Source organism: Dermacentor silvarum, chromosome 1 (genome assembly GCF_013339745.2).
Source record: "Dermacentor silvarum isolate Dsil-2018 chromosome 1, BIME_Dsil_1.4, whole genome shotgun sequence".
NCBI classification, from domain to species: Eukaryota; Metazoa; Arthropoda; class Arachnida; order Ixodida; family Ixodidae; genus Dermacentor; species Dermacentor silvarum.
Window position 1 is genome coordinate 107616614 of NC_051154.1, and position 27909 is coordinate 107644522.

A 27909-nucleotide genomic window follows, 5' to 3' on the forward strand; every position below is an offset into this window, starting at 1 on the left:
TGTCTTGTTTGACGCATTATATACAGTGACGTTTGCTTAAATACGTAGATTTATTGGATACTTATACGTATATTTAAATATCTTGTTGCGAGGTTTTGTGTATACAAGCAGTGAACTTTGTTTCCAGCGACCCTTTTTCCCTTTATCAAGTTGTATCTTCGCATTTGTATATTCCATTTTATCTTCGCATTTCTAATGTATATTTTGCGGAACTCCTGCTTTTTATATGTACTCACTGTTGCGACTGTAATCTCGGTGTAATTATAATACACAGCCAGTAACAGATACTCCTGCGCAATCTAGAGCAACGAATGACTGCGTCACTGAGGTTTTTCCCTGGCCTTTGAATATGTACAAAAATGTAAACAAGGTTCTTGAATGACATTCATCAAAATATTTGTCCTCAACTTGCTCATTTCATGGCCTTAACGTTTTTCATATCTGCTGCACGCACTGCTTTGCTGGTTTCGAAGTGATATAGTGATATAGTGATATAGTTCTAATGTTCGTGTGATACTTTCTTTACTTAATAAATAGACAAAAAAACGCGGAAGAATTGATATGAGTTATGCCTGTCACAATTTTTGGGACATACGAATATATTTCTTGTATGAAAAAAATACATATTTTACTTGACAGTGCGTAGCGTTCAATAATTCGCTTGCAGCATCTAACGTACAACGGCATTGGCAATACAGTTATTATTCATGTATTGGATCCCACGACAAATTATATGAGTAGGAGGGCGCGCTGCAACGTGAGCCCTCCCCCCCTCGAATGAAATTTCTGGCTACGCCACTGGTCCTATTCTACGTACGCCGAGACGCGCTGACTTAAGTCGAATGGGGTAGCTGGAAATGAGCGGTAGCTGGAAGACACCGTACAAGTGCTTACCTTGCAACTGTATACATGACTTGTAATAAATAAATGTTCAAACTTGCGCTGTGTTGAAGTGGTCTTTTTTGAGTTCGCTCTCGCGATCACACCGTGCGTGACCAAAACGCGAGGCTCGTCTCCTGCAGAGATTGCTCGAATGGATATTGGCTACTGGACCTTCCGAGGGGGAGCGGCAGCTGAGATACACGCCGGTCAGGTCAAGAGAAGAGAAGTGTTATAAATAGGCTAATATGACCGCTAAGGCTGCAGAGTATGCCACAATCTCCACTAGTGTCATGGCATAACGAAGTGATCAATGAGAAAGTGTCGGACGCTTCTTGACATTGATCTTATAGTGACTTACCTTGCCGGCTGCTTACAACCCGTACGAATAGTACGTGGTGCCCGCAGCGAGAGCCGAATTTTCCGGTTAGAGTTTAGTTAGAACTCCACTGAGAATACTCATTTACAAAGTGTTGGCCGACATCAATGTGGGCGTGAAAATTTACGCGCTGTAATGAAACGACGACAGCTTGACTTCATGAAATTCGCAATTTATTCGAATTTCCCAGCCCTTCACAGTGCATCCATGGACATGCAGGAAAAGGGCGTGACTGAAGGGAGAACGTTGTGTACAGTTTAATGAGTCGGGAAAATGCGATCAGATCATCTAGCCAAATGTCTCGCTTTCATCGTCCCTGGCGCCGAAGCGTCTGGCGCTTGTTGAAAGGGTCCTCCTGTGCGCCGTAGTAGTTTTCACTGAAAAAAAAAATTAACAGAGGTCATCGCTTAGACTTGAGGACCACGTTATGTTTTATAAGCTGCATTGCCTTATGCCCCTTGTCACCATTCGGTAAGAAGCATTCTGATGCCATTACGCGGCTAGAATAATGGTGACGTTCCGTTTATCCTTACCGTTTACCGATCTACAAGTTGTAGGGAGAAAATAACACGCTGCACTGCAGTGTTGGTACATATGTAATTCCAAAGTAAACGTGCTGGATAGAAATGAGTTTTTTTGTGTATGTGCGGAAGACAGTTGGTTTCCGCATCAAAACTGCTTGCACGAAGTGCGGTCTGTTTTGTGGATGACCGTTTTAGATAGGCACCTGTGAAGTCACGTGATCAGCGAGAGTGATGGCTGCAGTGGGGGTCAGTTTGAAGCGCCACAAAGCCCATAAGATTCCTTCGGGCGTCCAGGTCATCCGGTGTGTTCTGTTGTCGCCACTGTCATTCAACGCTTTAACTAGCTGTACTAAGTGCCTATGTGACAGTGCTCTAATCTGACATCAGGCTAAACAAGCAGTAAGGCGTCATTACCTAATTAGAAAACAGTCACAAAAACAGATAAGTCGCTGAAGGAAATCCATTTTTAATGTCCTATTTAGGGCAGAGCAGTGACGGCTGTGAATTATACTGCCTGAAACCCCTGCAGCACAAAGGTATTATCATATATTTGCCGCTTTAAGTGCGCAGTTTGCTAATATTTATGTAATCTACAATCTTAGGGGCAGTGGGAGAACTTCTCCGTTGCCTCTTTCTTAAGTAGAAACAAAAGTCGTAAGGTATACTTGTGGATACGTTGCAGTTTTCCTAATAAAATACTTTTAAGCCTTTTCTTTCTTCTTTTTTCGCAAATACAACTTCAGGACAAACCTAAGTAGGGCGAACGCTAATTACGCTGTTGAACAGAATAATGTGCCGAATTTAGGTTATGTGCGAGGTTTGAATAGGAATGCAAAAATAAGAAAGCACGAAAATTTTGTTTAGAAAACTGTGAAAAAGCCGGCAAAATATTATAAAATATTATATAGCATATCAATCTAGAAGTAACTGTAGATGGGGGTCCATGAAAGGAGATGTTTCCACTGGTTACAGCAAGACATTGCCATTGTGTAATATTTACCTCAGATTTTTCACTCGCTCAGATATACTTTATGGCTTTTGGAATTCCCATGTGGCAAACATTAAAGCTGCTCTTTTACTCCTTCAGTGAGGAGAGGCTGGTGCGTTGCCTGCGAACTTGCAATTTCTGACTTTTTTTTTTTTGAACAGCTTCTGCGGTTCGTTGTTACGTCGTCAATTTTATGTTGCGGGTTGGCCATGGTGATACCGAGGTGAAACAGCAGGGCGTATTAAAATGCATTGAACGGTTGCTGAAGACCAGCTATGAGTACACTCCATTCCGCCACCCGCTAGCAGTTTGCGTGCTGTAACATGCCGAAGGTAACCTAATTTAGGCGATTTAGCGTCTCAAAACAATTCGAGGGCCATGAAAGACGCCGTAATGTGGGGCCCCGGAATAATTTTGACCACCTGAGTGTTCTTGAACGTGAACCCAAACCACGGGAAAAGAACCTTTTTTTTTATGATTCCGTTTATGTGCGGCTTCCGCGCCAGAAAATCCATCCCACGATCTTGTGTTCAGCAGAAGAATGCCATAGCCACTGGATCAGCGCGGTGAGTGATGTCAAATGTCCGCATGTCATCGTCTAGTGAATCAATTAAATGACTTGTTTGAAGTGCCGGTCTAATTGCTAATGCTAATTATGAATCAAGAGAGCCCGCTTTCGAAAACGATGGCAGGAATGCTTCCAGAGAAATTGGAAGTCAATGGCAGCAAGAAACTCTCTACGGAGCCTTTCCATGATATATTGAGGCCAAAAGCTAAACCAAGGCCGATGAGACACTTCACAAGCGAACTTAGCTGTATGGAACAGCTACTGGCAACATTTTACCTAGCTATTCAGAGGGCCCATTCAAAGGGCCCATTCAGAGGGGTAAAAGCTAAAATGAAACTATAGGATTAAGCGCTTGTTTTGACGCCTGGAGATGAAACTACGGTGTACCTATTGAAGAACGCTCCACAGATATGCCTGTCTCGTAAATAGCGTGCACCTTCGTGATCCCTGAAATCAAGGGCTAATTCTGTTCATCGGGCTGGCACAAATGTTCATGAAAAGAGTATACAGAACGTCTCGCTCAGCTTTTGAAGCTAGCTAGCTTTTGTTGAATTGCGGTGAATTAGAGCATTATGTAACGGTACTGCATGACCTTCCTGTCACTTTTCATTCATAAACGTCGAATCTTTAATCTAACAACAAGCGATGAATGTCAAACTTGCTCTCAGGAAAGTGATGAACTTTGAAGATATCGCACATCACATGACATCATAAATAATATAGATGAAATGATAGTTGGCAGGAATGTCTATACTAAAAAAAGTGACACATACATCAGTTTAACACGATTCACCTCAACACCGCCTCATTATACTGGGTAAATTTTGGCCCTATTTATTTGTCCGCTTTTTTATGCTCAGGAAGCAAAAAAAAAAAAAAAAACCGAGAAAAAGAAAAACCTTTTCCCTCAAGAATGCACTTTTTTTTTCCTTGGCCATTGCATCGATTGTCTTGGAATGAAACAAATGAGGAATAAACGTAGTTTAAAAGCCTTCGGGGCATATATACAATTCCCTGTGGAGACGTTATAATTGCCAGAAAAGTTATTGCTTTAGCAGATAGACGGCAACCTACCAGCCGGGCACGTTGACGGGGTCGTCACAAGTTTTTGTGGAGGGGTTGAAGACAGTGCCGGCATCGCAGGAGAGGAGACGAGGGAGTCGCTTGCCGTAGTACGTGGCCACGCACACAAAGTGCTTGGCGCAGTCGCGCGGGTGCGCGTACGGTGGGTTCACGAAGTCCTGAAGCTCGTACGCTGTCGGCTCGGGACACTGGAAGCCCAGGTACGCTGCAGAAACATTGACATCAGATGTATTTCGCTCATAGATTACAAGAAGCGCTAGTTCGTCGTTCGCGTCTAGAGTGCGACACGTTCATGTATCTGATATCGTGTTTCAAGTCGTATAGCGCGACTTAACCGTATTCGCTTTCTAGAGCTACAACTTAGTTTCAGACAAGTTTGCTCTTCCATTACGCCTTGTTAACACTAGATAGCTGATGAAGTCCTGAATACTGCAGGACCCCTCTATAGTAAGAAGAATGCGAAGCTGGAGATTTAAAGGAACCTCTAGCGTTTAACAAAGTTGAACGAACAGTGATACTGAAAGCTGACTTTCCTGTAGTGTCGTTGTGTAACGCGCCAAAGCTAACCAATGAACACAGATTTTAGCACAAAACCTGCAAGCTGACTTGCAGTGAATTCGAATCGTGCTCTCGTGGAATGTGTCAAAATTAACAAGAACGCGAGGACGCAGTGAAAATGGTTCTACATTTTGTACATTTTAAAGCTTTACCAACCAATAATTAACTGCTAACCGGGCTGTTCTCATCATAAACCACGCGAGCACACGAGGCGTAGTTTTTGAAACAAATGGTTGGTCATCATAATGGCACGCATGTGCTGTTCATAAATCGTCAAAGCATAATTAATTGACATGACCGAATACCACTGAGATACGGTTGTTGTCGTTTAATGTCGAATACTAAGTACCTGAGAGTTTCAACAGAAGCCCGGTAAAAGCGATTAATAGTAGCTGTTATGTCCAGATCTAGTGTACATACAGACCCGAATCGCTGTAACTAAGTCGCTGTAACTGAGTCGCTGAAATGCTAATACGGAAATGGAAGGTGTGAGGCGCTATGCAGGAAGGCCAGAGTTTGGCAAAACTTGGTACCTCCTGAGCTCTGCAATGCCCTCTGATGAGTGAACTTATAGCATCAAGACATGTAAATCCGGCGTCCGATGTGTCTTCAATTTCACTCGACCATTATCACTAGAACGTCACCTCATAGGCGATCGACAAAGTCGGACCTACTGCTGTATATGTGCAATGATGAATAGTGGGTGACGCTCGCGGCATTATAATTAATGTTCATCCCGGTTCATTTTGCGTATATAGGTGCGTTGCAGTTTTGTCATGTTCTACAATTTTTAGGGCGGCTTACTTCTTGTTGTCTCCGCAACCTTTTTCTCTCGAACTACGGTTACGCGGACTCAGGCCAAATATAGAAGTGGGCCTAACTATGGATTTCCGGCATAGTAACAAAGTAAAGGACTCTTATAGCACCCACGATCTTTTTGTACGAGTGATTCATTGCCTAAACAGCACAGAAACATTACGCAATTGTAGGCGATGTTAGAATAAAGCCATCTATTGCACGACAACGTTACTGTAGTGTCGAAATTAAGGCAACAACGCTATTGTTTTGATAGTAAGTGCTAAAGTAACTGAAGTAACAAATGCTGATTTTCGACAAATACTAGCTTCATGTTAAAGTCAGGTGCGTGACAATTTTCCCTTTCGTGAACCTTCCTCCACCTTGCGGGCTTCTGCAGAACTGTTATGCCGAACGTTGATTTTATATAACACTGAAGGCAAAGACTAGAATTCAAATACACTGTAACGCCAAGTATACAGCAAGTATGCAGCATTAAATTCCGTCATTATTAAACACACATCAACAGTGGTGGAATGTCAGGAAGTGTAAAGCGTACTTCCAGCGCCACGAAGCCGGCTGTTACTCGTAACGGCCAGCTTTCTTTCTTTGGCACTCTTTTGCGATAGGCCGTATACTTGCACAAAAATGTGTTTGTGGCTATATACTCAAGTAGCTATAAAACCACACCCAAAGATAACTTTGGGCTCATCAACAAGATATACGACACTTCGGGCGACTCTCTTAGGAGGTGCATAATCATAAGAGAAGATTGTCTGCATCAGTACTGCGTATGGTAACACTTCTACATTCCAATTCCTGCGACGCGTTCGCGCGTTCAAGTCGTGTTGCGGGCTTACAGTTGGAAGATCGGGTCGAAGGTTTCGTTGCCTACCCCATTCCACGCCGCCCCTCCAGTAGCAAACTTGAAAATGTTGGCGTGCTTAAAGCGTTATCATTTTAATAACTTGCCAAATGAAACCGAGTTATGTTGCGCAGTTCTTGGATACGATAAAACCCTGTCAGAGCGTAATAATTAAATTACAGAAATAATATTTCAAAGATGAATGCACATAAATGTAACTCAGAACTGAAAGCTCCATCAAGGACTAGAATTCAACTTTTTTCTTTCTTTTTGCAAAAGCGGCAAAAGCCGTTTTTAATGCCGTTTAAAGCAGAGGCTGCTGATAAGATATATCTTGACAAAGCGAACTACGAAACCTATGAATATCACTGCGGCTAAGGCATGGGGCAAGGATCGAATACAACTACCCAGGACATTCCATGCACCTGCTTGCATACGAATAGATAGCGGAGGTTACGAATTTGGGCCTGTATACATAAAAAATAATTTACTCTGGAACTGCTCGTCAGAGCAGGTGCCAACCAGTCGAGATGTAGGCAATATTATAAGCAAAGACGGCTGGCCGATAGCAGACGGCACTTACCAGCGAAAAAGCTCTGTGAATTTGGCCCCTGATGTACGAAACCTTAAGACGGTACGCATTGCTCGTGCATTTTGGTTTATCAAATGCAAGCGGCAAATGCCAAGTGAGCGGCAACATTTCCACGTTCTCTTGCAGCTTTCGCAGTCTACCTTGCAAACATTCTTTTTTTTTTTTGGGTGCAGCCTAAAAAAGCGACAGAAAAGCGGCACAAAGAAAAAAAAAGAAATTTCTGGCGTAGCGATAAGGTCGCCAGAAAATTTTACTTTTCGTGACTTCCGTGCTCCAAAAGCTTTTGCAGTCGGCTGTACATCTGCAGGCCTGTTTCCGCGCTGTAAATCAAAAGGGCGCGATGATGGGAATCCTACTGCCAGGAATTTTAATCCACAAGCCTCGTGATATGGAGGCACACTGATTTCAGGTGGCAACGTCGAACACCTCTGAGGCAAGGTGCCGCATTTTGTAACGATTCTTTGCGTTTTCCAATAGTTTTTCCCTTCGCCACTGGTTCGCACTAAGCCATGCCCCTGCTATTGCCGTGATCGGCCACTCGGTGGAACGGCGGATAAGAAATTAATAGAATCGGAGGGAAATAATCCTCACAACATATGGCACCTGGAATAACCACAACAGACTCGGTATAATCTAAGGATTCCTTCCGCTCGATTCTATTACTTTCTTATCATCCACCGTTCACGGCTGGCCAATACCGTTGATAAAGTGGGTGGAATGGCGCTCGGACCACTGACGAAGCGCGAAAAGGAATAGCATTGAATACAATCATTACACTATTCCGGCAGTCAGTTGTTCAACGGTGACACTTGATTCAGGAGCTGTGCAGTAGAGCATTGCTCAGGCCGATTTTTTTCAGCCCGGGCCTGGCCCGGGCCAGTTTTTAAGTTGGGCTGCCCGGCCGAGCCCGATCAAAACTTTTATGGCGAGACCCGGGCACGGCCTGGGCCCGGAAATAATCTACTTTACCCGCCTGGCCCGGCCCGCCACCTCTTTACCTTAGGCCCGAGCCCGGCCCGAGCCCGACTCGAAACCGGCCCGAACCCGGCTCGAGACCGAAAAATAATGTTTTTCAGAGTTGAGACGCCCGAGAATAACTGCTGCACGTTACACGCACACCACCAGAAAGCCCGAGCCCGGCCCGGGCCCGGGTCAAAAAGCACACGCCGTGCCCGAGCCCGGCCCGAGCCCGTGAAAAAACTGTTCTACCCGGCCCGGCCCGGCCCGGCCGGGCCCGTGGGGCTTTCGGGTAAGCCCGAGCCCGTGCAGTGCTCTACTGTGCAGTACGGATAGGCTCGATCAAATGGTCCATGGAGGCGTCGTATACCCCCTCACACGGAGCCTCCGCATCGCCTCATCCGCCTAACGGTTAGGCCGCCTGAGAAGTCTAAACCACGCGGCAGAATGAGATCTCGTGTGGCGTGGCGGGATAGTCTTTCTGTGAATGAGGATATCGTCCTGAGGCTCACTTAAGACGCCGTTTTTACAGGTCCACTCCTCTGATGAACTGCACAAAAATAATGCGGCTTGCTTGCACCAAATATGCGAAACGTTTTTGCTTCTTTTTCGTCAAAGTAGTTGTGTTATCCAACCGTCCCGTCAATTACCTCTCGCATTCAGGTAGCCCCTAATCATGATTACACGTGTATATGGTTTTCGGTGCTATTGTTTTTTTGCCCTCAGTAACTGTTGATTGATTGATTGATTGATTGATTGATTGATTGATAGCGGATAGAAAATGTTGCCAACAAGTAAGGTATGTCGCCGACTTCTCCACAACGTTAAACTGTTGAATGAACTTTTGATTTGAGTGTCCAGCTTTGTTCGTTCTGGCTTCATTTTTTGACCGCGAAGTAGCGTAAATGAAAACGTCTATGCGAATTTTCGTTTTTCTAAATAAAACTAACTGATTGTCAGTGATCCGTCACGCTTTTTTCCTTGTCTCTTGTCTTCATATCTCGCGTTGTTTTAAATATATCACCACACTGACTCGGCCAGCTGTTCTTACTTTTGTGGGACCGTCACACGCGCGGGATGCTGTTTGGACCCCACGGTGACCGAATAGTCTTTATGTAGTAAAGAAAGTAGTTGCACAATCTATTTTCTTTTAGCCGGATTCAGCGCCACTAATCCCAGCTGTGCGTTGAAATTGATGCGCTTGGCTGTAAATGCGACGAGCATGCCCGTGCATAATTTGAAAGAGAAAGAGAAACAAAATGCGTATGTGTTACCTTCGGCGTCGCAACGCTCTACCAGGTCGGGCCAGTCGCAGATGCCGCGGCGCTCGTTGAAGGCCAGTCCCTCGGGGCAGTCGAAGGGGAAACCGTGACCATCCACGCAGTTGTAGAACTTGCCGCAGTTGGTCTCGTCCGCGTACATGCCCCAGCGACGGGGGCAGTTGCCCACGCCCTGCGCCGGTTCTGCAACAGCGACACACGCGCAACTCCAAGCTCAGGGCGAGCCACGCGAGCAGCCCCAGAACCATGCACGCACTCCCACCAGAATTCGCCCACCGTGGGCGACCCACTTGTCAGACTATGCACTGAAAAGGGGAAGTCCTTTCTCCCTTCCTACTTAAAGCAGAATTTCTTCGTAGCTACAAAACAAAAGGAAGCCACGCAGCGCGTTCAAGGCCGCCGAATTCATTACCTGACGGCGCCTGTTCTGCCTCTCCTCCATGACGCGTGCATTCTTGCTCACTGCCAATTGCTCCCACCCCAAACAATGACCGCACTGGTTCAAACACGATCGTGCCATTCATTTCTCCCACACGCACCTTCCCCTTTCCTTTCACCAGCGCGAGCCGGCAAACAAGAAGCGAGCTAAGTAGCATTGCTTTTATAATAATTTAATTCGCACGCTTTATACCGGGTGATTCTGGTTTCTTCGTGTAGCAGATGCGTACCACTCTCGTGTCCTTTTGTTTCTTCACCGTTCACCCCGAACATGCACGGGGAGATCATATCTTGGCTTGGACGTGCGCTTGGCATCCGTGACCACTGAGACCTCTGTGCTTCGTTACTCGTAGGACTGCGTTCACTGTATAGTAAATGCCCCCGAAGACCTTCGCCGCTCAGGGTTTTCCGCGCTGAGTTTCTGCAAGCGCGCACTGGGTGCCGAGTTCTCTGGCAATTAGCCCGAAGAATCGGCTTGTGGGCCCACGTTCACCAACTTGTTTACGCGCACGCTTCCCTTTTTGTTTTTGTGCTCTTTTCTTCAAAGTGAACATTCCCGGTATGTTTTTTTTTTTTAGCAATGTCAGGCACCCCCCGAGTAATGATACAAGAAATAAAAAGCAGGCAATAATAATACATGCCGTCCTTTCGTCTGTGCAACTGTTGTGTATACTACATCGCAAGACGTCAACAAAAAGACGACGAGGAAAAAAAAAAGCAATGCGAGCCTATATATATATATATATATATATATATATATATATATATATATATATATATATATATATATAGATTCGTATGTTCCCCGGGGTCATATTGGGTTATTGGAGGATAGTTATGGGATATATGGGCTTTTCCACGATGCCTTTGCAAGGGTATATTATTACCGCTAGTGCTTGTCATATTTTTTTTGCACTATCAGCGATTTTTGTTCTTAAGAAAACTGTTTGAATGAATTCAATAATTGCACTGGATAAGGGAATCCGTCACTATTATACGCTAATGTTTCTCTTAACCATTTCTCTGTTTTCCGTAGTTTCTTGTTTAATTGCTTTGTCAGCTGTCGCATTTGTACAGTTAGGAACCAACTCAACCAGTTTAGCATCACCTTAGCCATATATGCATTCATATCCCAGTGCAAATCTAAGCGCTGGACATGCCTGTGATGGACATAACGCACGGCGCGCAATGCTTTTTTTTTAACCTAAGGGCTTTGATAGTTTTGCCAAAACTAAAGTTCTGGTGCTAGATAAGCTCAGCATTCACTTTTCGCAGTGCGCTGTTGCTTTTTGCCGGCGTCATATATATATATAGGCACAAAACACGAGCATCTGTACGAATGCTGGCACAGCGGATAGACTCAAAACTCAGTAACTCGTTGAAAGCACCTTCAACCAGGCAGCCTGTTAAAAAACGCTATCATGTACGGAGGTCAACCAACAAATCTCTCGACGCGCATACATGGTACAGCGGGCGACAAACCAAACGATGGGTTGACGGTTACCCAACCCTGACAGTATTCGGTCGCATCACAACATTCATCTCGATGCAAATCGATCACAGTAACAGCGCGGTGTAGCTTGAGATAACAGTACAATTACATCATGCTTCCATGCCAACTCGCCTAGCTTTCGATATGGGACACAGCTTCTTGAAATAGCATTCCCAGTCAAGATTACGTGCGTTCACGCGTCGACGATATGAAACGTAGCCAATAGCGAACGTTTATGAAAGGCTAAAACATACACGAAATACACTGTTATTAAAAGCCTACAGTCGTTGCTCGTGAGGCTGAATGGTTTCTTTTACTGTTAATTGCAGGTCGTAATATTGTGTACATTTCTGCACTGCGGCATCATTTCGTTGCGCCGTACATATTATATATTTCCTTGATTGAGGCTCAAGCTTCTGTCTGATATGTGGACAATACCCATTTTCTTTTCCTTTCCTGCAGGACAATGTTATACCTGTTCACTAGATGCTTACTAAGCGTCGACTGTGAAAGCGATGAAATTGTTGAATCTGAATGCGTCACACTAAATCACTGCACGGCCTGCAGGCAGCGAAGGCTATCGTGGACAACTGTAGCTAGCTAATGAAATACAAAAAAAAAAACACGTTATCTGTACAGGCAGGTAGAATAAACGTGCATCTTGCTTACAGGGACCAACGGCCACTTCCCACTTCCTTCGCCCAGCACGGAAGCAGCCACATCGTTTGTTCTGCCTTGATTTACTTTTGCGCGTTTACCTTTGACATTTGAAAGCATTCGCGCATTCCTCGTCGGGCTTCAGACTTACTGATTTACATCTTTACACGAACATGAGGTTTCTTGATGTTAGATTACGTCGGCATGAGAAAGTGGATTGTCCTCATTTTTGTTGTCAAAGGGCACAGGCTCAAAGGTCAGACACCTGGTTAGTATCTTCTCACAACATAAATAAGATTACTCATTTGCCTTCAGTGGTCGCAGTGTGCCGTGCGACCGGCGCACCGAGCTGGCTGACCCATGCGTCAATGGTTTGCAATATTACGTGACCACTACCTACGATTTCCGTTATGCAACGAGGAAGCCTGCTTCAAACCCGAAGCCGCACTGCAAAGCGTAAGCTTTGAATTCGTCGCATTAAATAATGATGTAATTAATTAACTGAAGCGCTATCGAGGTAAGAGAGACAGTACTGTAATTAATGGGTTGAGCGGCTATCAATTAAATTAAACGAATCAAGACAAAAGATTTTTGTCAGTACTCTCTTAAGCGACTACCACGTTCCGTGGACATGTATCCATCATATTAGATTCGTAGTAACTGTCCTCACATACGCAGTGAGGTGCCCGACAATGTTCACAGTCTGTGACGCAGTCCGGATGACTTATTAAGAAAGAAAAATAAAGACACGAGAGTGCTTTCAAAGCTATCGGACACGAAGTTTCCTTTCTCGTCATTTTCTTTTCTCTTTTCCTCAGTACAGGGTAGACAACCACACATCCATTCTGGTTACCCTTCCCGATTTCCCTCTATCTTATGACTGTAGGAAGCGAGGGCAAAGCATGCACAGGTAAAAGAGGGAACGGATGGGGAGCGAACATGCATGGCCTGCGCAACGCTGGGGGATCGCCATGGGTGGGCGGGGACAGGGAATTTCCTCGACAATTCGAGCCTATCCAGCAAGCTCCTTTCACTCGCTGGCCTGACGGCCGGTCAGCAGGCCTCGCCTCGGGAATACATATGTTTTGCGGGCGTCTCACGGGTGAGGATCAGTGCAAGGCTCGGCCCAAGGGATGCTCGGGTATCTTTGCTTAGACTTACGCATGTATGGCCGGTTCTGGCAGTTGATGTCGAACGGAAGGTCGCAGCGCAGATGCTTGTAGCTGGCCTCGTCATTGAAGACCAGCCCGTCGGGGCAGAAACCTTGCACCACCGTGCCATTCTTGCACTCGTAGTAGCTGTCGCACTGTGTCTCGTGCGGGAAGTAGCCGTTGGTCGTGCACTGGCACCGACCTGAGGAGCGGACGGAGCGATCGCACAACGTTAGTGCGTGTCTTGCGGACATAGGAGCACGAAAATAAGACTGACCTCGCACGTCCTTTTCCTGTGCCGCGCATTGCATCATCGTCGCAAATCAAATGTGTATGCCGATTACCGAACTCGTACTGTACGCCGACCCCCCACTAACATGGTCTACACGACAAAATAAAAACCCGTCCCAACTGGCATTCCATTCGGAAATTTCATTTTACGTACACACTGCCAACCAAGTCATATTCGATAGCAGAAAAGAAGCTCCCAAGACAGCGACTCAACCCTTCGCCCACATAACTTTTACAACAGGCATTTGCTCATAGCTGCGCCCCTGCTGCCTCATGTCTTTTCTGGCACAGCATGTTTGCGGGGGTAAGAACAATAACTCAATTCCTTTACTTCTGTGACGCCTGAGAATCTACGGCACAAAAGACAATAGCGGCGGCGATATTGGTTAGGCTTGGTGCCTCTTCGAAACTCCTCACATCTTCATCAAGTTGGGCTCCTTTACTGTGCTAGAATAGAACACGGCAGTCGTTGGGACAGCTATTGCACTGTGTTTGCACTGGATTGTCGACCTCGAAGCAGGCGTTCATGGTCCGAAAAAAAAAACAAAAAAAAAAACAACAACCTTATTGAGAAAATTATGAAGAACTTCATTTTCTCAGTAAGTTTTTTTTTTTTTTTTTCGGACCATGAACGCCTGCTTCGAGGTTTACAATCTGAGTTGTTAGCAGCGCTACGTGTGGCTGTTGTGCGCCTCTTCTGCGTCCTCGTCTTTTGCGCTGTTCCTTAGTTCAAGATAGTTCTCATATAGAACTTTAAAAGTCAGTTTCTTTTTCTTTCCTTTTCTTTTTCTCGGTGTCCTTTTGTGGTGGTTCAAATGGGCAGCTTCGTTCCTATATCTGCTTCTTAGCTTAATCAAGAAAAATAAAGAGCAGGAAGTGCACCTCACCGCTTGGTTTGCGTTCTGGCGCCAAGCGAGTCTGCTTACCACGAATCCCCCAACAGGTTTTATCCCAACAGAATTGAGCACAAACGGATTTCCGTTCAAGTGCATACCATCGTTGCGTCAGGCTGCAGCAGTTTTGGGACAAAACGTAATTCACCACCCATGTTATTCTTATTTTCACCTAAATGGTTTTGATAACAGCCTCCAGAGAGTCCTCTGTGTCACCGGTTTGTATGAAAGCTAGTGTAACCTATATTTCATACCTTGTGTCAGCGCCAAGGCACACAGGCGTGCGAGGGAAATAAGTAAGAACCTGCCAGAAGTGTTGTGTAGCACGCGAGCCAGAAAAAGACAGGCTTCCCACAAAAAAGAAAAATAGATAAAGAAAAGGAGTCTGGTGTGCTTTGTTCCTCACGCGTTGAAAATGTCGCGTTCGTTTAATGGCGCGAGAAACGTATAGGCACAGACAAGCCGGTGATGCGTATAAGGTGCGCGACTGTCGGCGTGTTTCAAACACCGGTGCAAACGCTGGCTGGCACAAGGTCACAGGTTCGATCCATGGTCGCGTTGGCGGTCGTATTACACCGTACGATCAATCTGCACTAATGCCCGAGCCGTACAATGAAAGCAAAGGCCAGAGCACCTTCATTATGAAATGTGATCCAAATTCAACTACAGGGTGTTTTTTTTTTTTGTAACTGCACCATTTTTTTTAAAAATTGCCTGTGACCACACAATTCTCACCCTCGATGAGTAGGCCTTTACTTCTACGAGAAATCTAAATGCACTTTGAAAATTAATATCTCGAAATTAGTGCAGTCCTGAGAATTCGTTCCAAGTGGTATCACCTTGCGAACTCACCGGCTATAATTCGTAAAGTAAGCCGCAAAGTAATTAATTAAAACGTTTATTAGCATAATTAGGGTAATTATTCAATTAAATGTTTCAATTTCTCGTAGAAGTAATGGCGGCCTCATCGAGTAATTTAGATCAAGGGTAAGAATCGAACTATTTGAAATTTGGTGCAGAAGAAAAAAAAAACACAACATATACAGCCTCATTTCTGTGGCTTCCGTCCTGAAACGGGTGCTGCACTCGGTCAAGGTTCACTAAGCAGGCCGGACGTTGAATCGGTTCATGTGAACAGAAGATGGATAATCACAATCGAACGTATCATTAGCGAAGGCAACCGGCCAATCACGCACTTTTAGCGGACGAAAGGGTTTTCGAATTGGGCCCCTGGTATGTTGTCGCAAATGTGTTCTTACAAGCAACCTTGAACAAGGATCTAGTGAAGCGAGCAAGTACGCTTGAGGCAGTAAATCTTATAACAGCTCGGATAATGTAGATGGTGTTTATCGTCGAAACGACTTCGTCCTTGAGGAGGCGGGAAAAAAAAAAGATTTTGGCACGCGGTTGAAAATTTGCACGACACGGCTTTCCTGCTTTTGTGCTTATTTACGATCCGGCGCGCGGCTGGTTGGCAGTATACCGTCTTCAAATAGGGAATGTGCAGGCCTGACGCTAGCCTGTTAAAGGTGCCATACGGTTTTGTTCATTCGCGGTTAGACTTTCCTTGGTTTTCGTTCCGTCACCGCTGTCACGAGCACTCTTCGAAAATATTGACAAAAGCGGGCCGGGATCCGTATGTGTACCACGTTCGCTTCACTTGCGCGCGCTTATGGCCGCTCCGAGGCTGCTTGCGCGCGAGCTTATCCTGCGCCGCACATCCGGTTTCTGCTTTCTACTTTAAGAACACTTTTGTACTACGCACATGAACGTATAGACAGTCAGTTCCAAGTTAAGCTTCCAAAAATATGTGACATATATACGAAGTGCATTCCAGTATACTGTACTATAGCAACTTAAAAACGATAGCACATCTTCGGTGTGATTGTCGTCGTTTTAGTACGCAAAGGAAAGTCCTCAGAACCACGCTCGACAAGATAGACAGCCGTCCCCTTACGGAAGCCAGAATTCTTGGTCCCTGGTCCCAGCCGACGTCAGAACGAACTGCTTTAAAAGCGCTAGTACGCTTTTTAAAAGAAACAGGACTTCGTGAAAAACTATAGAATTGTGCGGACTGACGTGTGTGTTTTTTTTTTCTTTTTCTTTTTAATCTTCTCTTGTCTTCTAATCTTTTATCGCCTTACCCCACCCCCCTGTGCAGAGTAGCCAACCGGACGCTTAACCTGGTTAACCTCTCTGCCTTTCGCCTCTTTTTTTCCTCCCTCCTCCTTCCTAAAAACGAATGCCTGAAGGCTAATCTTTCATTTAATAGATATCGCTCTATGGTACCACACTGGGCACTTTCTCGCCGTACACAAACTACCGAAGCTATGCAGGCTTGAATACTAATGAGGAATACTCTATGGATGAACGACTTCGTCTGCATTATTGCAGCTTTATTTTTGGCAATTGGGAAACAATTCTAGACAACAGATTTCATGGGTATACATCAGCTAACACAAATATTTAATTAACGTTGAATTAGAAAATTAGGAATTCAAATCGCAGATGGTCTTTCGTGTATGCACGCAAAGTTTCAAGCAGAGAACGTTTAGCCATTTGCTTACAGCAACAATTCTAAAACTTTATTTACCGATCGAAGGAATGTGTTAAAGGCCGTTAAAGGCAATTTGAAATCTTTTACAGCACCACCAACATACCTATAACCTTAAAGCTTCCCCAAAATGTTTCTTCAAATGCGGGCCATATTTCTACGAAGTGTTATCTTGATACATTCAGTAGTTTGCAAACGGCAGACGTTTTAGTCCTTGGTAAAGGCATGGAGAAGAAGCCCAATCAGCACAAATTTGGTAATTTCCTGGGGCGCCGGCCCAAAGGATCTATCGTTTTAAAATGGATTTTCATTATCACGCGTCCTATGCAGTTCTCAAATGACGCACTGTTGTATATCCCATGCAGCTCAAAGCGAAAACAAAATAAATGAGGTAATTTCCCTCTGATTACTCCGTACACTTCTATCTTTCCCCACCAGTTACCACTAATACGTCCAATATCTCCGTACATATATCACTATGCTAGCGCTAATGACTTTATCTGTAAATTTTCGACATTAGGAATGGACATTCTCCACCGCATCTAGTCGCAATAACAGCTTCGCGTGCAGTTCAGCAGGGAAAAGGGGTACAGCAAAGCGTTCTGCATCTTTACACTCGACCCCTCACGCCAAGCAATGTTTAACGGTTCCGCTCAGTGCTCAAACGTGTATTGGCTATTTAGCCGACAACGTGTGCAACAGGGTTATACCTCAGAAGGAGCTGGGCAAACCTTTCGTGACCTCTGACACAGTATAGAGGGGGCGAGCCCCGCTTTTATACAGACCGGTCATTTACAGAAGTCTCGTGCATGCCTTTTATCTTACGGTCGCAGGATGCGCCGACTGAACATGTACAAAGCACTCGCAGGTCAAATCTTCTACAGCGGTTAATGTTTTTCAATATCTGCTTAGGCTGGAAGAGTGCGTTCTCTCTGAGCGTGCAAATGACTTGTGGGAATTTTTGTCCATTGCTCCACGTCGTCCACGTCGACCAAAGTGCTGCTGTGGAAACGGTTACCTGGTTGCCTTTTGGAGCTACTCAGAAATTCCGTGTCAATATTAATGCAATAACGTGTCCATGGTATACATATATGGCTTAACTGCAGGTGACCAAAGATAATAAGCTGCCTCCCATGCGAGTGCGTGACTCTCGTAGCCTTTTCCCACGTGGTGTATGCATTAAATGCCGCTGTACATATCGAGCCATTACGTGCTGCCATTACCGCGTCTAATTTTTTTGGCAGGCAGTACGTATAATTAGGTGCAATTATGCATACGTTACGTTAGCGCTTACAATACCGCGTTCACGTCTGTATACTATATATGATTTCTCCGTTTATTGATGTACCTACACAGGTGAGTGTAGGTACATGGGTCGTCTCAAGGGTCGTCGCGTCTACGAAGCGACTGCGCTAGCAGGTTACAAGGTTAAGCATTATTTTTATGTGGCTCTCTCCTACTTCACTTCAATTATCCGACAGTTAGCACTAATTGTGGCCCTTGTATACGCAGTCGCTATGCAGTTGACGAGACCACGCCAACACTCGGTAGTCTCTTCCCGCTGTTCTGCAAGAAACACACACACAGACACTCCCTCTCTATCTCCTAATTCTTGCATCGCGCGCTTCTTGCATGACGTGTGCCGCGCGAGCGCAAATGGCGAGAATCTGCGCACACTCATGGGAGCTGAGAGCGAGAACTAAGGGCCAACTTATCTCACTGTGCTCTGGGCGCCGTACGCAGACAATCCCACAACTGAGTACTGAGGGGGAGGGGGGGGGGTCGCACTTTTGGCGCGGGAAACGAAACTTCACTACGCGACCTCGCCAGGCAGCGGCGACGCTCGGCGTATTGAGAACTTGCCAAGAGAATCGACGCAGAGCTGAGAAACCAAGGCTGCGCACCGCGAAGGAGCAAGTAACGCTCGTCGCTTCAGTGTGTGTGCACGTGTACAACCTCTTTCGTTTTTGCCCTCGTCGTCTATAGAGCTTGCATTCAAATATGCAACAACTCGGCCGAAAAGCTTCGCCCACGTCGCCAACCAAGTGGTACCGCCCACGCGTGGGGTATACCTTATACACATATGCTATACAATAATATACCTCCGCACTTGAGCAGCATCTAGCTGTCCCTGCCTGTCGCAGTAGCGCAGGACAGCTGGGCTAATAAAAGGCGTTGTTAACCTAAGCGTACGTGTTCGCCGCAGACGCTGACGATTGCCCGCTGAACGACGGCGGCAAAACACGAATAGATTTATACGGCCGCTATCCGGCGGATGGTGTGGCCCACTCGAACCTAGGAAACACTCCTCACAGAGCACAACGCTATGGTGACCCTTTGCCACTACGCTTATGTTTCAAGTATTCACTATACGCGTGATCTCTTTCAACGACCCGCCCCGTCAGCTCTCGTTGTCAGTTTAGCCGTCAGGAGTTCCCTTCTACAGTTGCCAATATTCGCATACACCTCTTTCCTTTCCTCCAACCAAATCTCTCCCGTCCAGATAGACGCGCAATTCATTGTTAAATCAACGCGTCATGTCACCTTGACAGGCTTCTCGTATCTTATGCAAGATGATTGCCACGAGACACGTTCTCGCAACACATACAGCGCTCACGCGCGATTGTATAACCGTCGCGTTCATCAAAAATCGAATGGCTCCACGCAACAACGAGTATTCCATTTTATGTACGATTTTGGTAAAAACTGGAGAGATACACTGTCGTCTGCACTTTGCTGTGTAACGGCACGAGATCCATTATTTGAGCAAATAACGTTTGTCGCTGGAAGTACCATTAGAAACGATTTGTGTCAATGTATAGAGTTCGCTTCCAGTACAAAACCTTGCCCTAGTCGGTTCACGCGCTGAAAGAATTGATTAACTGATTTGGGTGAAGAGGCTTATAGCTCTTTGGACAGCAGCAGCTCGCAGGTGGAATGCACCTCACCGAACAGTTCTAAGGCGATATGGAAAGTTGGTATGCCATGCTGCTTGGTTCGGGGATGCAATAACATACAGTCCTTGCTTCCGTTCGGCGCTTGATAATTTTAAAGAATAACGGAACATACAGGCCACCCCTCCGACGTGATGACACCATTAGAGATGCTAATTTTTGCGCTCGTACTATCACTTTCTTGTGCTTCTCATCGTCTTCGCCTGACTTAACAATATTCATTATGCATTTAGACAACATCATAGCCACTGCTAACAGCTGGTACTACAACACTGTTGGAATTTCTCGCCCCGTTTCTTTCTCGTTCTCTTTATTTCTCTTCTCTTACTCGCTCAGGGTACTTTTCCCCTTAACTGTATAATGGACCCATACATGATGTCGACGACGCAAGTCCATCTATATATGTGCCAACCGCTCTGTTCTTCGTCATATCTCTCGCGCGTCACGTCGTGGCCGCTGCGATGTAATAATTGAATAGCGGGCCCGACGGGTACGTGTACGAGAGAGAAGCGCACCGCATTGCGTGAAGTCAGCTGTGATTTTGCCTCATTTAATTCTGAGCAAGTTTCGGAACGAGTTTTCCCCGTCGCAGTGACACGCGTGGACAGGCGATCGCAAGAGGCGCGCGCAACCTTGAATTCATCCCGCACTCCGTCTTCGATGCATCGCATCGATAAAAAGCGGACCAGACCGGTCACGAGGCAGAAGAGACGAAATCCATGTACTACTACGTGGGCGAGGCCACATATGCGCTGCGAACCTTGGATCCAGTAATGAGGACTGCATTCCGCGACGAAGCCGCCAACGGTACAGAACGTCATTACTCAAGGATCAGCGGTCTCGCTGCGGTGCCGAGTGGATCCCGCTCAGGCGCGCGAATAGCAAGCGCCTATACCAAAGACAGCCGCCTCCGCGCGCAGACCTTTTCTCGGTCACACACGGAATGAATTGGGGCTCAACTTAGCTGCCGAACGGCACCTCGATTTATATATATATATATATATATATATATATATATATTCGTTCACTGTGGGCACCTGTACGTCCACGGCATGACGTCTAATAAGCAACACGACGAGTTACAGGCGCCTGGAAGGCGATCAGGGCAACGAGGAGCAAGCTGGTGAAGTACACGATCGTTCGGGTTCGCGTCTTGGAAACAGGCAAAGATGAGTCGTGCCTCTAATTGTGTACTCCTCCGGTATTTAACAAACGAAACAGCGATATTCCGGTGACGTTACCTGACGCATGCCGGAGCGAACGCGTGTTGACGTCACGTATTCTCATATATAGGCACCACACATATGTTGTTTGTTCCCGACATTCCTCTACCGTTCGCGGATTACGTGTGCGCGAAGACGACTGCAGAAATTTGTTTCTCGAACACCGCCGACAGCGCGTACACGTACACTACCAAGGTGTCCGCGAGTATGCAGCATGTAACCGCAGCGTTAAATTCCGCGGCGCGTGCATCGTAAATGAACTTGGGTACAAAGCCCCCGACCTGCGTGCACGAACGAGGGAAGCGTCGTTTCGACATGAGCTTTCAGGAAATGCGTGTGTGGATGACCCAGATGCTAAGTTGCGTTCTTTTTTTCTCTCTGCGAAGGAAGCGGCGACAAAAGTACGCATAAGACGATACAAATTCGTTTTGTTGCACATCCACGAAGAAAGCGCTCGTGTCACCACCCGCACTGCTGCGCCACCCACTTCTTTAGCTCTTGCCAGATGTGCAATGGTATAAACTGCGCGCGAAAACGGGCCTCGAAGAGTTCGCTCATTTTTTTTTTCTCCCTAAGCTCCGCCAGACAGTGAAATACGTGTGGCCACGGTCGCCTTCGCAGAAGGAATAGTTAGAACACTGACATACATAGCACGAATATCCGCAATGCTCCCACGGCAGTCTTGAGCTACGTATGTGGGATGTGTGGAAGTATAATGCCAAACATTGCGGCTGACTGCATTTCATACGCCGCATTTCGTGTCGTATGTATAAGGCCATAAAAAGCTGCACCCCAACACCACCCAAGTGTTTACACAGAGTTACTGCGTCATGTAAAACACAGAATTCGGGATCGCGTTTTCAAATAATAGCTGAGGGGAAAAGATTGAGGAAGTGTAGCTTTTTGCAACATGACCTATACAACCAATATTTCACAGCGGCATTCCGTATCTGGGACCAGATTCACAAAGCTTTTCTTTTGTAAGTGCTCTTTGCCATTGGCTGGCCGCCTTATATAATAGTATGTCTTGCATCCGGATTGGCTGAAATTCTTTCTAACGAACAATTTTAGCGTAAGAAGTCTTTGTGAATTCGGGCCCTGATGCACAACACCTCGTCGTCCCTTCGCATGAACATCAGGGCCCAAATTGACAAAAACTTCTTAAGCTTGAATTTTTCGTAAGAAATAATTTTAGCCAATCTGGATACCAGACATATCATTATCGAAGGCGGCCAGCCAATGGCAAAGCGAACTTACGAAAGAAAAGCTTTGCGAATCCATGGTGCTTGATGTTCCTAAAGTGCGCGAGACGCTTAAAATTATTCGCCTGTATCCAGAACGCAGTGAATGATTGAAATATACTGAGGAATTGACGAATGTCAATACAGTCGCCCGTCAGTCGTGATAGCGAAAATACTAGCGAAAGCGAGTAGCCAATGAGGCACAATTTTCAAGAATTAAACCAGCTTTGTGAATTCGGCCTCTTACTGGCGGAAATCGCGCACTGTCCAATGGCTGCAGGAAGGGGGAAAAAAACAGTAAACGAAAAAAATAAGAAGACAACAGGTAGGCCGAAGCCACACCGCTTAGATCGACTGCGCAGAAATAGCGTTACTTTCCCAAGCATAAGTAAAAGACCGCGGTCTCATCTCATCCGGAGTTAACTTCGGTCAAATATATATCTACGGTATAGTGAACTGTAGATCCCGGCGCCACTACAGAAAATTAATTCGCCCTAGTGCCTAGCTGGGCCAGCGTACCAGGACGAATTTTTCTTCACCTGTGAAGCTTTCCTTCTAAGTAATGCGCTTAGGTTTCCGTTGTAGCTCCGTTCTACAGTCTTGTGGATGCTAACTTGCCCTTTCATAATCTGCATGTGTTGTTTTTCGACCTTGCTAGATGTCTACACCGTTGTGGTACATGGAAACCAGAATTGACTAATTAAGTTTTAACGATATCAGGATCGAGCTGGTATGGATATGTGTCATAACGAAAACGCGAACGACGATCAAACGCAGTCACTTTCGCGGGCTATATAACAACATAGTTTTGTTTGCTTTCCTTTCACAGAATACATGACAAGCTTCTGCATGTATACAAAAAATAGCGTCCTGAAGATGTGCAAACTTGACTGTCTTTTTTCTTTTTCTTGTGCTTGTTCAACATTCCTTGCATCGCAAGCACATTCGGTTTAGCTTGGCCATACATCAACAACGATCTGTGCATCGACCTCGAGCTGGCTGAGAGCGTGGCGTTTCATGTGGCTGGGAGCGCCAGATAGGCCGCGGCGTCGTCCGAGCTCGCGTCCGTGCTCACAAAGGAGCACGCGATGCGGGCAAGAGCTGCCACACTGCGACCGAAGCGTGAGACAATGGCTCCTGCGCAATCTCGCATATAGGCTGCACTAACAACCCCTAGTCGTCTCATAAAGAAACACAGAATGGCCGCGATGGCTATAGAGCGGTGTCACAGTGTTCCACTGCATAATAATAATAATAATAATAAAAAAAGAAAACAGCGAGGCGTCTTATGTTTGAATAGTGAACACGCAATCAGTCATTCTAATATACCGGGTTTTTCAGCGAACACTATCAAAAATTTTTATAGGTTGCCTGTGGCAGATGGCGCAATTCTAGTTCTTGGGCTGGTCTGCTCGAAGAGGCGGACATTCGGTGCACAAAAAATTGAAACGCATAATCGACTGATTAACAAAAAAATTACTAATTAAGGTTTTAACTAAATGCCTTATGGCCCGGCCCATATTGCAATTTGCAAATTGTAGCCGTGGAGTTCGTAGGGCGGATTGACTTGGAACGAATTCTCAGGATGACGCCAGTTTCGAGATAATAATTCCCGAACTTTGCCGAGAAATGCATCGGCGTTCCAGTTACTTTCTTAACAAAACGTACTTTTATGCATTGAAGCACAGAAGTAACTAACAGCGCGTATATGGCATCTCCCACCCTACACAGCTTGCGCATCAAAAGACAACGGACGAGCCCGGTGTCAGGGGTCACGGATGTGTCGTGTCTTTTATTACATTGAGTATAAACGACCATATTGCCGGCGGTTGTGCTGCGGTGGGGTGAGGAGAAGGCGCAAACTTCGAACAGCGCTGCCCCGCCCACATCGGCACACTGAAAGCGAGACGGCTGACTGATAAAATTGGCAACGAGTGACTTCTGATAAATTGGCAACTGGCGACCGCAATCCAGCAAAATCGGCTATCGCGCTGCGTGCTCAAAATATGGTCTTTTCTCGCTGTGTGGAAGTCAGTATACGTTGACCGGGATTTCGTTTTATCCACGTCAACGGAAACAGCCAATTTCATTTCAGCAATATCCCGTTCAGTCGCGAATTATGATGCACCGACAATAAAGTGTTTAGGTTATGCATCGCACTTTAGATAAAATCCAAGGCGCTGCAGACTCAAGTGGACGAAAATCCAGATTGTATAGGATGCTCCTTGTGCATATTCTAGTGAGTATTCGCAGTTACAGAGTGATTAAATGTTCTTCTTTTCTTTCTGCCGTTTTACGAGCTAAAACCAGTTCTGATTATGAGGCACGCCATAGTGGAGGGCTTCGGATTAATTTTGACCGCCTGGGGTTCTTTAACGTGCACTACAACGCACGCTAAAGAACCCCAGGTGGTCAAAATTAATCCGGAGGTCAGTCATGTCACTTCGTTTTTTCTTCATAAAAAGATGAATCACCGGCTAAAATTACTTGCACACGTTAATTATTGGTTGCAGGCAAGGAAAAACTGTTCCAACACTATTGCTGACGGAACAGAGCACGTCGAACGTCCTGTCAAACATGGTAGTGCTTTTAGTAAACTGGTTTTGTGTAGCAATACTGTGCAGACTAAAGTGAACTGCTGTCATATTGGTAAGTATAGTGTTCAATTCACCCGCAGCTCAGCTTTATTTTTCTTGCCACTACTGGACAGAGCTGGCAAAAACAAATCGCTTACGCGAATGTGTGTACCTTGATTGAAGGGGATATATGCGCTCTGCGTGTGCATCAATACGTGTAAATCGAGTACGCAGTGAATTATACAACTGTGGTTTCACCTGTAATAAGCAAGTTCGTACTGACTGCTTCGCTTATTCGAACGGTTGCCTTCACACACGATAATACGCTATCAATCAAGCGTCACTTTTATATAAGGAGGTTAAGAAGGATAAATCGATCTTCATACAATCAGGCTAGATAAAAATTAACATGTTTTTATCTCTCTGTGGATAGGGCACATAATATATACGATTAACTGCCACTTACCTGTACGCAAATAACTTTCTAATTTTCGCCCAGAGGGACTGTACGAACGTCGGCTTAATCTGGTAATAGCACCACATAAAACTTACAGAAGCTGTTATTTGGTTAAGTAAACATAATTAGTCTAGTTAAAAATATAACTCGTATAATAGAACGAGAAGAACAATGGGATAAGTCACGTTTACAATGTTGTGCAGCATATAAGCAAACCACTTTTGGAGGAGAGGTCTGATTTGCGACTTGAAGTCGGTAAACAACAGAGATCACTCAATGGAGGCTGTTGTCGAATGCTTCGTACCAAGTGTATGGGATACAGGCTCCCAGACAACTTTCACGCAAAGCTCGACCTTGATTTTCCTAGTTATGCTATTGCCTTTTACATGCACGATCGCACAATATCGTACGATCCCTCACCTAATGTTCAAAATTTTTAAAATAAACGATTCAGAAACAGCAAGAAAGTGTTTACGGAAACATGTGTGCATACGTTTTACATCGGTTTATCAAATGATGTTACTAAATAGGACCCGAAAAGAAAGAAGGACACAAACGTCACAGGCCCGCTTGGGTCCCGCCTTCTTCTGAGTTCCATAATAATAGATCAGATTTTGCTGAACCAACATAATGAACTGACTACAGCGCAATGTAGTGTTTCAGCATGACATATATTACCGAAGAGCGAAGAAACTGTGGCTATTACTGCACTTTTTTTTTTTTTTGCAGATGATCTACCTAGAGCCCTAGACATAAGAGGTGTTTATATTACCTAGAACCTTATACATAAGGGGCGTTTATATGTATATCATCTGAAAAAATGTAAGCACTCGAAAATACAGCCCGCATTGTACTTTTCTTAGAGTGTTTTTCAGTACTTCTTGATAAAATACGCATGACTTGTAGGCGGTCTTGTGAGCCCGTGGAAGGAGGGCAAGTGTTACTGCCAAGTGCCCCATATAGAAATTACGGACGTCTGCTAAACACATCTAACAATCAAAGCGAAGGCGGGTTCTTTTTTGATCCAACGCGAGAATGCGCGTTCGCTATGCTCGCTTTTCACGAGACTAAGGTCAAACGGCGACAATTTATCACGTCACCTTGGCTCTCAGCGCCGCGTGAACCCAGGGAGAATAAATACTTCGAAATGAGATAAACGAAACTGAAAACGAAACACGGACACAGGTACCCTACGGTGCACGAAAGCGACAGCCGCTGTTCGGTGCCGTGCTCCCTCCTGATCGAAAAACCTCGGGCTTTCAAAGAGCCGCGAGCAGCAAAAGGCGCAGTGAAGACAGCGGAAAGCCCCCAGCCAAAAAAAGGTGGGCCCTCCGCGTGCCGGCCGAGCTACAGTGACCAACGCGCACGATCGCCGCCGCGACGGCGGAGACTCACCGAGGCCCAAGAGGCCGACGAAGATGAGCACTGCGTAGAAGAGCATCTCCGGAGTAGCTGTGATCCGGTCGGCTTTCACTCTCGCTATGGTAATGCGGCGGCTGAGCGGCGACTCCTCAAGAACTGTAGGAGGGCTCGCTCTCTCCGAATCTGGGTCACGTACGGTGGCGCGTTTGCGTGACCCTCGGGGGTCACGACGGGGACCTTCCTTCCCCCATCACCTCCACCGCGAATCATGCGCAGCTTTTCCGTGCGGGTGCTGAGAGAGGCTCGCGGCCAAGCAGGTCGGCGACGGATATGGGCACCTGCGGCGGCCAGCCACCACACAGCCACGCGACCGGCATGCCGGCACGGAACTCCCGGCGCATGTCACGACGGTCAACAGCCAAAGGGAAAGCGCTTTCGGTGGAGGCTTGGTGCGCGCGATCTCGCTCGCGACGATGAACGGGCCTGCCGGCTCTGCGGCCGCTGATCGTCCGTCAATTGGATAGCGGGACAGGAACTGCGCCCTGGCGCGCTCGTGGTGACGCGCATCAGCGCGTTTACTATTTGCAATCGCACGCTTTCACTTTATGCTCGATGTAGACGGTACAAAATGTGCAAAGCGATCTGACAACTACGGAAAGTCACCGTAAATTGACTTTCTATAAACTTCATTTGCCTTTCTTAAACTGGCAAGGTGTAGCTGACCTAATTATTGTTCTAACCTAATTTTTGTTCTTAATGATTAGAACAGGAGGTCCCCTTGCAGCCTTGAGCTTTGGGACCTCCTTCTGTATATCCTGTAACTGTGCTTTTATTTTCGTGAATGGATAAATGAAATTCTTCTTCTTCTTAAAAGCGAAATTTGTAATAACAATATAAGAGAGCACTGTAGCCTTACACTAGGAATGACAGAGAGATACACTCTTTTACAATATAGGCCTGCCTTTGCATCTTGTGAAGCTATGTGTCAAGTATATATGTGCTCTTCAACTGCTTGTAAGCAAGAAGAAGAAGAAGAAGTGAGAGATATATAGAAATTGGCACAGAAAGCACCTGTTTGACAAATGGCAGAGGTGGCCCAACGGCGGCGGGTACCTGTCCTGTAAACAGCGTCGATTTTACACATTAGGGCTG

General features: G+C 45.9%; 1 protein-coding gene across 1 annotated transcript; it reads right to left on the reverse strand.

The window, feature by feature from the left end:
• Positions 1–1414: 1414 nt before the first annotated feature.
• LOC119434549 (protein obstructor-E) lies at positions 1415–27070 on the reverse strand. The gene is made up of 5 exons (XM_037701689.2): positions 26791–27070; positions 13217–13408; positions 9463–9651; positions 4413–4626; positions 1415–1635 (listed from the first exon to the last, which is right to left on the reverse strand). The coding sequence occupies exons 1-5, from the start codon at positions 26834–26836 to the stop codon at positions 1566–1568; spliced, it is 711 nt and encodes a 236-aa protein (XP_037557617.1). The 5' UTR covers positions 26837–27070; the 3' UTR covers positions 1415–1565.
• Between the last annotated feature and the right edge of the window lie 839 nt (positions 27071–27909).